Source organism: Amblyomma maculatum, chromosome 10, assembly GCF_055883805.1.
Source record: "Amblyomma maculatum isolate TAMU_Amacu chromosome 10, ASM5588380v1, whole genome shotgun sequence".
Classification (NCBI taxonomy): Eukaryota; Metazoa; Arthropoda; class Arachnida; order Ixodida; family Ixodidae; genus Amblyomma; species Amblyomma maculatum.
Genome location: NC_139353.1, coordinates 11,055,937 through 11,070,950, shown reverse-complemented (window position 1 = coordinate 11,070,950; position 15,014 = coordinate 11,055,937). Strand labels below are relative to the sequence as shown.

The 15,014-nt window shown below is 43.7% G+C and overlaps 1 protein-coding gene across 1 annotated transcript in view; it reads left to right on the top strand.

Moving 5' to 3' along the window:
• The first annotated feature begins 3,243 nt into the window (after positions 1–3,243).
• Positions 3,244–15,014, top strand: part of LOC146175588 (U4/U6.U5 tri-snRNP-associated protein 1) — a 33,570-nt gene continuing 21,799 nt past the window's right edge. Inside the window, exons 1-8 of the mRNA XM_084581987.1 lie at positions 3,244–3,625; positions 4,508–4,556; positions 4,651–4,709; positions 5,787–5,949; positions 7,071–7,176; positions 7,960–8,034; positions 8,112–8,208; positions 14,384–14,523. Of these exons, the coding sequence (XP_084438113.1) occupies positions 3,367–3,625; positions 4,508–4,556; positions 4,651–4,709; positions 5,787–5,949; positions 7,071–7,176; positions 7,960–8,034; positions 8,112–8,208; positions 14,384–14,523 (948 nt within the window). The 5' untranslated portion in view covers positions 3,244–3,366. The remainder of the gene's footprint in view (positions 3,626–4,507; positions 4,557–4,650; positions 4,710–5,786; positions 5,950–7,070; positions 7,177–7,959; positions 8,035–8,111; positions 8,209–14,383; positions 14,524–15,014) is intronic.

Genomic DNA, 15,014 nt, shown 5'->3' with positions numbered 1-15,014 from the left:
GGGGGCAGCGATGCAGGCTTACACCAGCTCGTATGCAGAGCTCAAATACCATAGAGTGCGCAAAGCGCTAGCTGAAGTAGGTAATAAAATTATACGCACCTGTGTGTAACTTGGAATGCCCGAGGACCGAGTCCCGATTTTCAGAAAATGTACCCTTGCGCAGGTGCGCTTTGATCGCGACGTATATACGAGTAGAATCAGTTTTGAAAGCTTTCACGAGTGTTAAAGTTTTCAAAAACTGATTTTACACGCAACCTCTCTATACGTGGAGAGGACGCTTTGCTATAATACGCGGTCGTATAATCGCCGTAAGCCATGCATGGCTTTGTTTAATAGCATTAGCTTGCCTTGGAACAGAGGAATGAACACGCGCGAAAGCAATAGGCGTTTAAACGTTTAAAGGCGTCGAAAATTCAGCTCTATACAGATGTCCGCATGTCAGCGTACATCTTGTTTGACGAAGCAAATAACACGGTCTACCCAGGCGGCTGAATGGGCGGACTTGCTGATAGAGGCGTGCGCCGAGACGCCGGCGCGCCGCCGCCGCCGCCGCTGTTTTCTTTCGGCGTGGTTGGCGCCATGTAGTTAGATACACTAACTACTGACAGTGCGCATTTTAAATAGAGGTAAATGTTTTTTAATCTTTGCGAGGGAGCGTCGGAGCCTTTACATTATCTTGAGCTTGTACACGATCTGTTCGCGTGATCTGTGCGCTGATGTGTCACTCGCAAATAGCGGACGTGGGAGGAGGGATTTTACGAATGAAAGCGATTGATGGCGATGATTGAAAATGACTTGTAATGAACAATATGTCAGTCGACGACTTGAAATGACCGCGACTGATTGGAAGTGAGTAAAATGACTAGGCAGTTCTGATCCAAATGGTTCATCAAATAAGCAACAATATTCCCAACTATACGCGCTGATTTTCTACGCGCTACACCTCTGTATAAGCATTTACCTCTGTATAAGCATAATAAGCTTAAGCTACTTTTTACCTCTGTATAAGCATTGGTATTGATATTCAGTATTTCGTGCTTAGTTCACTGAAATATACTGACGAGACGTGAAGGAAATTAGCGAATTTGAATTTTACTATAGCAAATATTGCAGTTATCAAAGATATTCGCATCCGCTCCAGCTCCACATAAAAAATAACTTTTTTTTCTTCGAGCGAAAGTGGCAAGCAAAAATTGCTGCAAGACAAGGTTAGCATTCATAACACGTGACTGCACTTACTGTCCATGCAGTTAGCAGCTTTGCGTTATTTCAACTGATTGGCTGTCTGCACAAGGGCCAGATAGTAGAGAAAAATATTTACCCAATTTATTGGAATCTTAGCTTCCGATATATATAATACAAGATATGAGACTCAGGTCTGATTAGTATTGGGGATTTCGTGGTCGTATCATAAAATACGACAAAATTACAAAATTTGCGAGCTAATCGAGCGCGCTTCTCTAGGATCGAGTTGTAGCTAGCTGGATCGCTGTAGCCTGGAAGGACATCCTGGAAAGATTCGTTACGATCTCGTTCCGACTGCACGAGGAGAACAGGGAGAGTCAGTGATGACGGCGGCTAGTGGGCGGGAGCAAGGTTTGCCGAATAAATGTCGTTTTGCACCTCTCCCTGCTGTCGTTCTCAAATGCTTTTTTTTTTTCGGCCAGCTAACATGCAAGGACAGCTTTTTTATTTATTTATTTTTTTTTTCTTGGGGGAGGGGGGGGGGTATTGCTTCAACTTTCGGAATCGGCTTAGAATAGCCGTTGGCCTAGATGCCCTTTTTAATTCCTCTCAGTCCTTTTGTGCGAAAATCCCAATATTTCAACGAAATAACGTTCTGAAAGAAAGATGCAATGGTATGAAGCATGGTTTCGGTTTCCACGCCGCCGCCACCGGAGGAACATGTCCGCGCGACGCGGCCGACTAAAAACGACCACCAGGCCGCCGCCGGTCGAAACCGGCACGGCTCACACCTCAATAACAAAACAATTTGAAAGTTTATTTCTGCGCAATATATACAGTGAGTGCGGCAAAATATTAAAAGAAAAAATTTGCAATTTCCTCGCTAGTTAGTTTGCCTCAATTAAACACGCAAAAATCCTGTTGGGCGGCAGTTTTCTTGAAGCTGAAACGAACACTCACTCACTCACTCACTCACTCACTCGCTCACTCACTCACTCACTCACTCACTCACTCACTCACTCACTCACTCACTCACTCACTCACTCACTCACTCACTCACTCACTCACTCACTCACTCACTCACAGTCACACTACTACTAATTAAAGGAACACCATATGAACGTGAGAGCCGAGTGTAACGTTGCCAATCCATGAAGATATATTTTACAATCCTTCTGCGTCCAAATGTTCTGCGTCAACTTAACTACCCTGGGAACCTTTTGTTTATTTATTCATTGCCTGGTTTGACACAAAGTATATCAACACAACAATCGAAATAAAAGGTGTATAATAAAGGTAAAAGGTAAAAACAATGTACGTATAGCTATCTTGCGGCGACAGAAATTGAGATCAGATGATACTCCTCGTGTATAAAGAAAAGGTGGGGTTAAGGAATGTGGATGCAGCCCATCCGATACCAGCATGCAGATCACTATATAGATCACTATAGGTATTTGATTTGTCGCCAGATAAAGTCTATTTCTCTCTCTCTCTGCCGGGTGACGCAGGCCCATGCCATGGCTCGAGATTATGTTCGGGTCGTCGCTAGCCTTTACTGAACTATACGTATCAAGCGAGGGATCAAGCATGATTTAATTCTCTGCATGGGTAGGTAGATGGGCCCAACAATACCAAATGACGTGATTTAATATGCTATTTAACTGCAGAAGCGACAGGTCGAGCTAATTTAGAATGCATCGGTTTGAACGCCACAAGCATTTCTACTCTTGAGAGCATCTTTATTTCAGTGATAACCTGCCATTCTCCAGTACTATATATAGTGAAGGCCCATATGGGGATTATTCAGTCAAATACATAGTGCCCCATAAGCTTCTGTGAGCACCATATTTGTGCTTAAATACAGCACCAGGTCCGGCTTAGCTAGGGAAGGCATAGGGATGGCTTGAAGTTGGGTTTTAAAATGAGAAAGGCAAAGACCTAAAAGCACTAAATGTTCTAAAAGTATATGCAAGCCAAAAAAGAAACTCTATGCTCATTAGCTCAGCAGAAGCACGATGGTCACTTTGCATAGGCATCGTTAGTCACAGATCCAATCCAATCCAAAATCCAATCGATGAGAAAAAATGGTGGCAAACGTATTCTCGTCGTCTTCGTGAAGCCAGTCTCTCTCTCTCTGTGCTGAGTTCGTGTTGATTCTGAACGAATCGTAATAAAGGCGTTATGGGTTCTTCCAAGAAGCACAAGGACAAGGATCGTGAAAGGGAACGGGACAAGGATAAGAGCAAGGAAAAGAAAAAGTCGCGTCGTTCGCGTTCTAAATCAAGGGAGCGCGATGGCACCAAGGAAAAACATCGACACCGCGACAGAAAGCGCAACCGCGGTACCGTCGACGATGATGAGCAGCCCGTTGAAAAAGTCCGGGTCAAAGAAGAACGCGATGTCTCGCCTCGAATCAAGCCTGAGCCGAGTGGATCGGAAAGTGAGTACATAAGCGGTGTTTTAAACACGGCTCTGATTGCTTGAAATCTACTGCGACTTGCCGGTATGTCCATTCTTTTGATATGTAAGCGTTTTCTTTGATGTTTCACAATGTGCTTCAATAATAGGTGTCTGTCTGTTTCCTGAAGATCTTCGTCCAATTCCAAGCGTAGTACGTGGGAAGCTGTAACGATGACAACTACGCTGAAAAACATGTAATGTTTAGGGAAGTAATATCACTTGTCATAGCCCCGCTGCAAGTTTGGCATGGATTAGTTATTTTTGGATCATGTAGGTGCTAAAAACCTTTAGTGCAACTCTGTGCGCTTGTCTTACATTGGGTTAAGTGCGGTCATTCGGCGAACAGAAACCTTGCAGCTGAGTAGTATTGAGGGCATTGTTTGAAAACATCGATAAACCAACGTTTTTCGATAACCGAAATACAGTTTTCGTGGTAACCACTCCGCCCACATCATTTCACATCATGGCAACTCGTGGTAGCGAGCTGTACTCTGTCAGTTCTTTTAAACTTGCTGTTTTATCTGTGCAATATAAAGAACACATCTAAAGTTGTTTCAGCAAGAGGATACAGTATCTTCCTCCTGCACCTGCATGATACTTTACGCTTGTGAGGAAGTGCAATATCCTGAATGCTTTAAAGTTGTAGGTACTGCCGAGCAGTCATCGTTGTTCTGTGTTCTATACTCTACCTTGTCGTAATAGGCATTGTAATCAAAGCTTAAGCTAAGGTTGTAGTTAAAAATGAGTTCGTTAATTTTATCAATAACGAATATTTGTTTCGTTTCGCCTGCATTTTCTGCATAGTGAGTGATGAACTCTCCAAGATTCAGCCATCCTTACTATATGCCATGTGTTTCTTCAGGTGATAGCGGAAACCAGGAGAGGTCTTCTCTCAGCATTGACGAGACCAAGTAAGTTGCTTATTTTTGTTTTGACACCACCTACTATCCCTGGAAGAGTCGTGTATCACATGGTTCATGTCATTTTCTTTTTTACACTTCTCAGCAAGCTGCGAGCGAAACTTGGGCTGAAGCCACTGCAGGTTGATGGAGGTGGAATACCGGGTGAGATTTCGCACTTGTTTCTTTCTTTGCTACTCTCATTGTGAAATTTGTGAATCACCTTGCTTTTAAAGTTGGGCTCAGTGTAAGAGGCTGTTGCAGAGGGAAACATATCAACTGATGGGATTTTTTTACTGATTGCAGTCAAGACTGCATCATGAAGGGTGGGCTGCGGCAGACCTAGAATAAGAGCAGACATTGTACTGATAAATGTGTTGTTATATATATGTTTTTAAAATGTGAGCGGTACTGCCATGTGAAACAAATATTCTCCAGCAGCGTCGGCAGCGTTGTCAGTTGCTTGGAATCTCGCTGCCTTAAAAAATCATGGTCATGCCTCTGTAATGTGTAATGGTTGGCAAGTAACATGGCTGGGAACTGATTGATCAGCAGTTTTTGGGATGTCAGTAAACCAAATGACTGGTCGAGTTAAAAACTTCCAAATTGGGCAGCTTCTTTCACATGGAAGGGTGAGATGGGAATTGAACCCACCCCTTGTGCCCAGAGTTAGAAACAATACTCGTAGGCCACACATGCATGTTTGTAAGGCTTGGTTAAAAGGGGCCTTTATGGCCTTTCACATGATGGGGTAAGAGGTGCAGGGCACTGTGGCCTTGCTGGTGCACCTATGTAGCGTCTACTCAGCGCACGTGCACACTTTGTCAGTGTCGTGTGTCGCTTTAGTCACTGACAGCACAGTGGCGGTGAGAGAGTGAGAACGAGAGGAGCCAAAGATTATGGCGGCCGTGTTGACGGATTTTGCAATTTTGCAGCACCTGACATAGATGATAACACAGTCATGCAGCACGGTGCAGAAAAGTGACTTTGGCATGCATATGGTGCATGCATCTCATTTATTGTCTTTTTTCTTTGTTTTTGTTTGCTCCTGTTGGCCTGAAATAGAAACCAGCGAAAGAGCATTGAGACAGACACAGCAATGTTACAAATTGGTTCTGTCTCATTGTCGTCAGCTTTTTTTTTTTTTTTTTTTTTTTTTTTTTCATTTCACTTTATTTTCATCGAATCTGGCTGTCGGTTTCTGTGAAATGTTTGTGTGAGAATATGTTTTTGTGTTGCAAGGTCTTGGAGATGTGCCGCCTGGTGATTCCAATGAGGATGAAGGCGAGAAGCGTAAAGAGGTCTTTGTCAAGACGGAGAATATGCAGGAAAAGGTGATGGCACAAAAACTTAGAGAGAAGATTACTGCCAACAGGGAGAAGAGAAAAATCACCGAAAAGTATAGGTGAGTGCAGTTACCTACATTCTGGCTAGGCTAGTATGGTATGAGGAGGCTTAAAGGGACAGAACACTGAAATTTTGGTCTCAAATTTTTTTTGCCGCAATGGAAAGATTGATGTCTAAAATGTTAGATTCCATAACGGTTTTGGTTGAGATGCTGTAGAAAATTTTTACCGAGAATTTTTCGATCAGTGCATGCACCCATTTTTATTTAGTTCGATGCTGGAAACCATGAGAGCAGCTACCGCTATGACGACTGGGGTCGACAAAAAAGACGTACCGAAAACAAATATAAATTTCACTTGTCAGACAGTAATCGACATTATTTAAGGATGCACTGGAGAGAGCGCAAAATATAATAAATTATGACAAGCACTCCTGGAAGAGAAATGAACAGTGTGCAGTTATGAAAACCAGCGATATTTTGCTGACATGTAGTCACGTGGGGTACTACACTGAAAGTAATAGGGCTTCTTCACTAGATAGCGCCTCTGTTATTTTTATCTGAATTAAAATTTTAAAGCCGCTTTTCTTTCATATTGTAGTGCTCGATCTGTATTATATGAGGCAAGATCTTTTAATCTCCACCATAATCTCATGACATATTTTGGACAGTGTTCTGTCCCTTTAAATTCTTGGTATTTCACAGCAAAGTTTCTATGTTAGTCAAGCTTTGATTTGTGGCAGCTTAACTGCACAGATTTTTCATATTGAGGAATAAAACTGTTACGCGCTACTCGACTGCTAACAGCTCTAGAGCCACATAATTTCTGCATGTGACGATTATTGAACTTAATCAACTTGCACAGCTAATTTTCACTTTATTTAATTGGAGTTTTACCACATCCCGTAAACTGCACCAGATGGCACAGCTTATTTTTTGCTTTGTGGATGTGTTTTTGTGCTCTCTAAAACAGTTCATGCAGTTTTTGCCAGTTTGTGCTAAATTGAGTCTAAAGTTATAATTTCAGATGAAAGGGTAACTGTCAGTATTCTCTTTTTTTTTATCAGTCACATTGTGCTATTTCATATCCACTGTGGCCAAGAGGGAAAATGTCAAATAATGCCTTTTCCTTCATGTCAGTGTGGGGTGCTGTCTGACATCCAAGGTGTGTCCCATTTCAGAGAGGTCAAGAGATTGGGCGACACGGAAGAAGAAGATGATGATGCCTTGGCATGGGTTAGGAAAAGCCGCAAGCTTCAGGAAGAAAAAGAAAAGGCTGAAAAGCGGGTGAGCAGGTCTTCAAGTGATGGCTTCAGCGGCTGCTTTTCTGTTTCCACTGATTTTACCAAATAGTGACTGACGATGATAGGAACTTGTTTTGCAGTGTATGCAAATGAGAATGAAGTGAGATGGTAACAGGTTGATTAGGATATAGTACTCTATGTCGTTAAAGTTCATCTTCATGATTGCATTTTGCTGATATTTCATTACTAAAACAGATGGAATCTTTTGTTAATGTTTAAAACTGCTTTAGATGCAAAGTTACTACTGAATGTGTAAACCTTTTCAAAACTTGATCATTGGCGCTGCTGTGTTGGAGACTGGGCTGTGCTCATAGTGCAGGGAAAAGCTGAGGATAATCTCCCCTGCACCCGCTTCACAACCCAGACAAACCGATGTCTCTGAGGGCCGTGAAAATGTGTATAGGCACCGTCTAAGTTATCAGCCTTTGTGATAAGGAAAAAATGGAGTTAGTAGCTGGACATACAAACATGCAAAGCAGGGAGCTAAATGGATAGGACCTTAGGGCTGCAAAAATGTCATCCTGGAATGGGTCATTCTCTCATAATATTATGCAAGGTTAAATATCTTTCTTTACATTGCTCTGCATTGCCTAGCACTGTGTAAAATTATGTTACCGATTTATAATGTTCAAAGGAGACTGGGGTAGAGTTTGACTTCATTAGACATTCACTGCCATCTGTACTGCAACATTTAAATTTAATTTTGATTGAAGTGCAGAAGTATACATTTTGTGTAAAAGACAATTTGTCCTTTTTGTTACTACAGGCCAAGCTTTTGGAAGAGATGGACGAAGAATTTGGTGTTGGAAAGCTTGTGGAAGAAGAGCTGAGACCTGCTAAGGTACGTTCAACTGTTTATCAACGAATCAGCTGGTTGAAATTGTCTGAACTAAGCGCACATATTTTTTTCTCACATAGGATTACACAGCCAAACACCTCAAAGGCCTTGAAGTTCTTCATGGTGTAGAGCGGTTCAAGGAAGGTCAGACAGTCATTTTGACGCTGAAGGATCAAGGTAATCATGAAAATGTCTTCACCAATGTTGTACACCCTGAGAGGTTTCTCGCTTGATAATGGAAAGACAGCAATATACAGTAAAATCTAGTTAATTCGAAGTCTTTGGGACCACGAAAAATGTTATAATTAACTGAGTGCAGCAAAAAAAATTGGACCTAGGAAAAAGAGTTTGTTGCAGGAACATGGTACCTTTATTAAGGTGAAAGCCTTACTTGGGTATGTTTGCGAAAATGTGTCTGCAAAACGTGAAAGCAAAATGTAACATGCGATGTATGACATCACATTAAGATGAGGCTGGTAGTCATGAATGTGTATGTAATGACAAGTGGTATATAAATGTTGTCGTCATCATCATCATCAGATTTATTATTCCTTAAGGATCCCTATCAGGGACATTACATAGGGGGGGGGGGGGACAACGGTGCCTTAAGGGGGGACACCCCTCTTAAAACTTTTTTCCTTATTTATGGGTGGATCTGACTGAAACTTGCACCATTAATGTACTTTTGCATGCTGATTTCAAATATCTGATTAGTTTTCTTGTAGATGAAATAGCTTTCAAAATATTACCTAATTCATGTTCTTCATTTGGAGGTGAGTTAATTACTAAACACTTTATGGCATGAGGAGAATAGCCCTGCCAGAGTGATCTAGAAGGATCATAGAGTGCCGCTAGTCATGAATTAACGTGGTAGAAGAATTTGAACCAAAGTTACAATAAGTCAAAATTTTATGAATAAAAGCCCAGGTTGGCACCTAAGATTGATAATTAATTCTGTAAATGTTGCCGCATAATAACTGTACATATTTTTGTCCTACGGCACTGTCGAAGGTTTTCTCTTTCTAACAAGACAAGAATGAGAGCTATAGCACAAATAGACTAAGAGATATCTCTCCTCCAAAATTGCAGCACCCTCAAAATTGCAGTTTTGAGAAAACGAGGAAAAAACACTTCACAGCATGTAGGTGTAAATTATGTCAATGATTGATATGTCAACAAGATCAGAAACAGGTGGAAAGTGATCTGAAGCGAAAATTAATGGCCTATGCCAATTTGAGCCAAAGTTACGCAATAGGAAACGCTTGAAAGGAAAATTCCATTTGGGTACCGAAGACAACATAACCTTCTCAGCAAATTTTCTTTTGTCGTCACTGCATTTACCTTGGTTTCATGAGACTCGCAGGATTCCCTTTCTAGAAAAAAAATTTTTAAAGCAATAGCAAGAACAGGACCAGAGATATTGATCTTTAAAAAATGCAACACTACCAAAATTGGGGGATTGTCGGAAGCACTCAAGCCTCACGGCATTTAATCAGGAAGGGCAACCCCAAAGACCTCATGCTATTAAAATGCACCAGGAGCATAGTCGGGGTGCATGCTGTCGCGGTGTTTTCTTTTTTCTGTTTTAGCAACGCCAAGCGAAGCCGCCCGCTTCTTTGCAGAACGTACGCTACGGTGCAAGTCCTTTTCTTCAGCTCTCCTGGACCCAGTTGCTGTCACATTTGTACTGCATTCTTGCAGAATTGCTGCTGCTGTATGCTTGCAGCCGGCATTGAAGCGCAGCACAGCTTCTGCTGTGGCTGCTTCCACAGCAAACAGTGATGAGTGCCGCTCTTTGTGGATCAAGGTCCAGATGACCGAGTGGAAGCTTTCGTTCGAGTTCTGGGTCTTCCCCCGAATGCACCTCTGCAGCAGGCTCTTCTCTGATAAACGACTATAAACAGGCAAAAGAGCATCAGCCACATCTCTTGGCAGACTGTAATTGTGCTTTGGTGCAGGCTCCTCTTTTGCCTTTGCAGCGTTGTGGCGGCACCATGACTTCTCACCGGTAGGACACAAACTGTGTTTGGGGCAGTCATCAGTAGATGTGATGTGGTAATATGTCGCCATCACAGCTCGCTGCATGGCATCCACATCACCTACATTTGATCGAAGCGCTCGGCCATAATATATTGCCAGCTTGTCAACTAGATCAGCTGTCAGCCTTCCTCTGCCGCCAAGACTTTGCTTCCCTGCACCCTTGTGTCTCTGCAAGAGGTTGTGCAAAGCTGCTCCCATACGCTTGTGCACGTGATTTATGCAGTCCTCTTTGACTATTTCAATCTAGCCATAGATTGCAGCATCTTTAAGAGCACTGAACGTGCGACTGTCCCCATCGCATAGCATGGTTGTGTAGCGCATGTTGTGGCGCTGCAGAGATCTTTCAAACAGAATTTTGCCAGCCTCTACTTCCATTTGACCAGCCTTGGAGTTGGTGTTTTTTTGGCACTGGTGGCGTGATTTCCAAAGTTCGTAGCCGTCAGTGTTTGGCTTGGGACCAATTTCGCAGCCCAGACAAAAGTTTGACAACACCACATAATCAAGCACGTAACCAGTGAAGAGTTCCACCACGGCACCGACGCCTATATGTGATGAGTGTCCGCGCGTCATCCATGTGCCGTCGTAGCACACGGCAATGTTCCCCCTATGCCCAAAACACAAGTCATCGTAGACCTTTGCCACTGCCTGCGCGGCTTGTGCCATAGCGGTCGTGGCGGCTCGGGTAGCAGCGGGTTGCAGTGTGTTCTTCAGATGCCGTTGAAACGTCTTGTTGTGCATCCCGCGCCGCGACAACCCCATCGCCGAAAAGATATCGTTCATTGCTGTCTGGCCGTTACAGGTCGACAGCATTGCTCGACTAGCCAGAATATTCAGCTCAAAAGGATTGCACCTTTTCTCGCCGTCAACCCTCCGCGAGTTCCACTCGGCCGCAATCTCACCGCAGTTGTCGCACAGCACGATCAGTTTTACGGCGAGGCCATAGCTCCGGTCGCTGGTAATTAAACGCACGCATCCACGACACGTTTTGCACCGCACGGCATCCAGGAGGATATTCACAATGCTGAGGTCAATTACCGCATAGGAGGCTGTTCCGTCCGCATCTGACTCTGCGGACGCACCACTTGCATCGGCGAACAGCGCGGTCTTTCGTGCCGTCGCCGGCGTCGATACCAGTCTATCAAGCGTAGCCTGCTCACGGGCACTCACTTGAGTTATGTCACTGTTAGTGACAGGCGCGGTATCAATACGTACACGACTGCAGTCGGCACGAAGAACGGCGCCGTTGTCCAGCGGAATCGGAGAAGCGTCGCCGCCCGCAACGTGATCGTCACACAATCCCGCAGCACTGGCACTTGCTTCTTGCACAGTATGCAACGAAGTCGCATTCTTAACGCGTTTCTTTGGTTGCTTTCGCCCGAACTTGTGCAAAGAGCGGTACTTCTTCGCGCCTGGCATGACTCTCGCGTTGCACTAGCGTGGTCGGCAGAAAGACAAAATGGCGTCACTGGGAGTCCGCATTTCAGGGCTAGCTTGCCGGAACCAACCAAACGACGCCATTTTGATCACGTGCCTTAACCGGCCAATAGTAGCGCGCGCTGCATGCTATCTTTTTGTTTGTTTTTTATGGGGAAGGCGGAGTGCACAAGGTTGCTTTCCGAAAGAAAAAATAAGCCGAAAGCGCGCGCTTTCGAACGAGACCAAAATCGCCGCGGTGGAGCGCGTAGTTCTCATGCGCCGGGCGATCGAAATTGGGTGTCGTTTGTCCACAATTTAAAGGGCAGTGGGTGTGGTACTGCATTTTTTAATCGCTATAACTTCATAAATACGCGGGGTATAAGGATGAAAATTTGCGTGCAGATGCGGAATGGTGCGAGGAATACGAAAATGAAAAAATTGAAAATCCGATTTTCAGGCCGATTTTCGGTGCCAAAGAGCCGTGTCCCCCCTTAAGGGCCATACATTAGCATAAAAACAAAGGAAAAGAATACAAAGATGTATAACATTGACAAATTGGGTGAAAAATAATGTTAAGGAAAGAACAAAAGTCAGGCAATTGAGACAGTGCACACTAAATATGGATAATCATGTAGCAAAGCATAACAAAATAACGATATGTGGTAAAATCAACTATAGTAAGCAAAAGGCAAAAAGATGAAATACAGAAAAATAGACGTTGATGCAACAGTGCACGCAAATCGCTTTGCTAATAATGGAGCGCAAAAAACGTTTCTGTGGCAGGTCGAAATGATCAATTAGTAGCTGCCCAAATTTGGAGAGATTAGACTCGGTAACTACACTTTCGGGAAATATGTTCCATTCTTCTATGGCGATGGGGAGGAAGGATTGGTTGAAGGCGTTTGTAGAACCATGCAAACGTTGTATGCTACGGGAGTTAAATAAGCGGCGAGATGAGCGGGAAGGAGCATGTAATAAGTTTTCTCGGAGTGCAGGAAGGTTGAAATATAATTTATGTAAAAGACAAATGATCGCAAGTTTCCGACGGAATGCTAAGGGTTGAAGGCCGAGAGATGATTTCAAGTTAGTAACACTGTGTCGAGCTGAATGCTACTAGGAAGTTATGAAGCGTACTGCACAATTCTGGATGGCTTCGAGCGACTGGGTCAAGTAGGCCGGGTGGGGGTTCCATATTGCTGAGGCATATTCTATTTTAGGGTGGATGTATGTTTCATAAGCTAGTTGTCTAACGGATGGAGGGAACATATAGGGGGCATGTGAGTCATTATAGTTTAGTCATGACTTATAGTCATAAGCGACTCAGATAGGAGGTCCAGTGTGCATGAATGACTATGGAGTCCATGACTTGTGTAAGTCAATCATGACTAGTGCTTAGTCATGACTTTCGAAAGGGCTTAGTCATGACACTCTAGGAACTACTAAAGAGCAGCCAATGCACATGCTTTCGCATTTCTCCATTTCAGGTCTTGCAGTGCTCGCAAAGTTTTTAGACACACACTGTGATTTTCGTATGTTGTCTCACAAACATCGACATCCCTCCCTGTAGCTCTTGCTGGGCCAGAAAAATATTTGACAACAAGTATAAGTCAATGCAATTGCAACCCCTACTTCCTTTCCCCCTGCTGTGCACATTGTTTTACAGCTTCCTGGGGGATTGCAATACCGTGCAGTTCAAAGTGATAAATGCCAAGTGATGCATTCAAAAGGACAACAGTCAGGAGCAAGTAGAGCTCAAAAATGAAACCTGTTTCAACTTGCCTTTCGCACTTATGCGCAGCCCGACTGACTAGTGCAAACCAAATTGCGAACGGTCATTTTATCTAGGATTCCGGCGTGATGCATGCCTCATAGATTACCTATAGTTTGCTCTCATGCTGTATACTTAAGGATTTGACCATCAGCGCAAATGAATTAGCTAAGTGGTACAGTTTTTATTTCCTTTAGCGGAAGTGATCTGCGCACAAATGAACTTCTTTTTATGTATCCCTGCCAGAAACTGGAACAGGGCATATATCCTCACTGCTCGTTCAAAAACTACCTTAAATCATGGTGTGAGAGTAAATAGTTCTTTTTTCGTGCCTTAAACCCAGCAAGTAGGTCAGCTCCACGCATAAACCAGCATCCTCTCCCCCCCATCAATGTCGATGGTCGTGTTTCGAAAGATATCAATAAATTAGAAATGCCAGTAACCTAACCCTTTAATTATGGCATACAGAAACAGTGCAGGCCAGCATTGTGCACTCTCTACCTGGTGCTGGCACAGAACAAGAATGGTTGTGTTGCGGTACACAGATTGATGCTGCTGGGGGTAGAAGCTGCTTCAAAGGCAGTGTCTCTGCTAGATGCTGCCATGACTGCTGCCAGGTGGGAGAGAAGCACAAGGGAATGCAATGATGTCTTGCTGTTTCCAGTTCGGTTGTGTCTTGACGAAGTGCCGAGAGTGTGTTATTTTGAAATAGGAAACTATGGCTCCAACATATTGAAGCGCATATTCCTTGCAGGCACATGCTACAGCAGTCTGCAACCTGTACCACAGATTGTTATTCTTGCTGGGGCTGCTAGGTCTGTGGCGCTTTGCACGTGCAGCATCGGCATCGCTCTGCAGTGCCACCTCATGGCTCTAACGGGCTGTTGCTTCACCAGTTTGCGGTGAAATCGGGGTCTGGCATTACCTCCTAGCATCCCAGAAATTAAAGTTTACCAAGCGAGTGTGGGACGCTTCTTTGAATTACTCAGTCGAATTTCCATTGAAAAAATGTGAGCTTCAGAAATTCTTAGATTCATCCAGTATTAGGTCTCACTGTAATGTTGCTTGCTGGCGTATACAAGTTCCCAAAGAAGCGCTCAGCTGATAAATATTCTTTCTGTTTTCTAGGTGTCTTGGATGATGGTGGTGATGTGCTTGAAAATGTCAACCTGGTAGATGCTGAGAGAGCTGAGCGAAATGTAGAAAACCGCAAGGGCAAGCCAGGCTACCAGCCTTACGACGACACCGAAGTTGATGAGTTCGGAATTGTGCGTACCCCACATTTGTGCTCACTGCTTATAAAGTTACTTGTATTCCATGGCTAGAATAGCAGGAATAACAATGTCTTCTTTTTTTGCGTAGTTGTTCCACAATGGCGAACGTAATTAAAATACTAAGTGAGTAGCTACTTGTACTGAACTACCCTCTCCCACTTATTTCTTGGACCCAGTCAGTCTGTCTTGTCCTTATCAGAAGTGCAAGATGCCGGGCTAGTTGGTACTGCATAATGAAATAAAACGGCGCAAGGAACGGGACAAAACATGAAGGAAAGGAAACAAAGACACGGCCGCTGCCCTTATCATTGTTAATTTCACTTTTTAGAGCGCAGCTTTTAAGTGGCTGTTTCCGACTTGAGAGTTGGCATCAACGTTGGCATAACTGGCAGAGTGAACAAAGAACAAAGGGCAGAATGAAAGCATGGTGATAGTGAAGAGGGTGCAAGGAGGAAAGTGAGAAAGAAGGGAACGTTGGAGACATA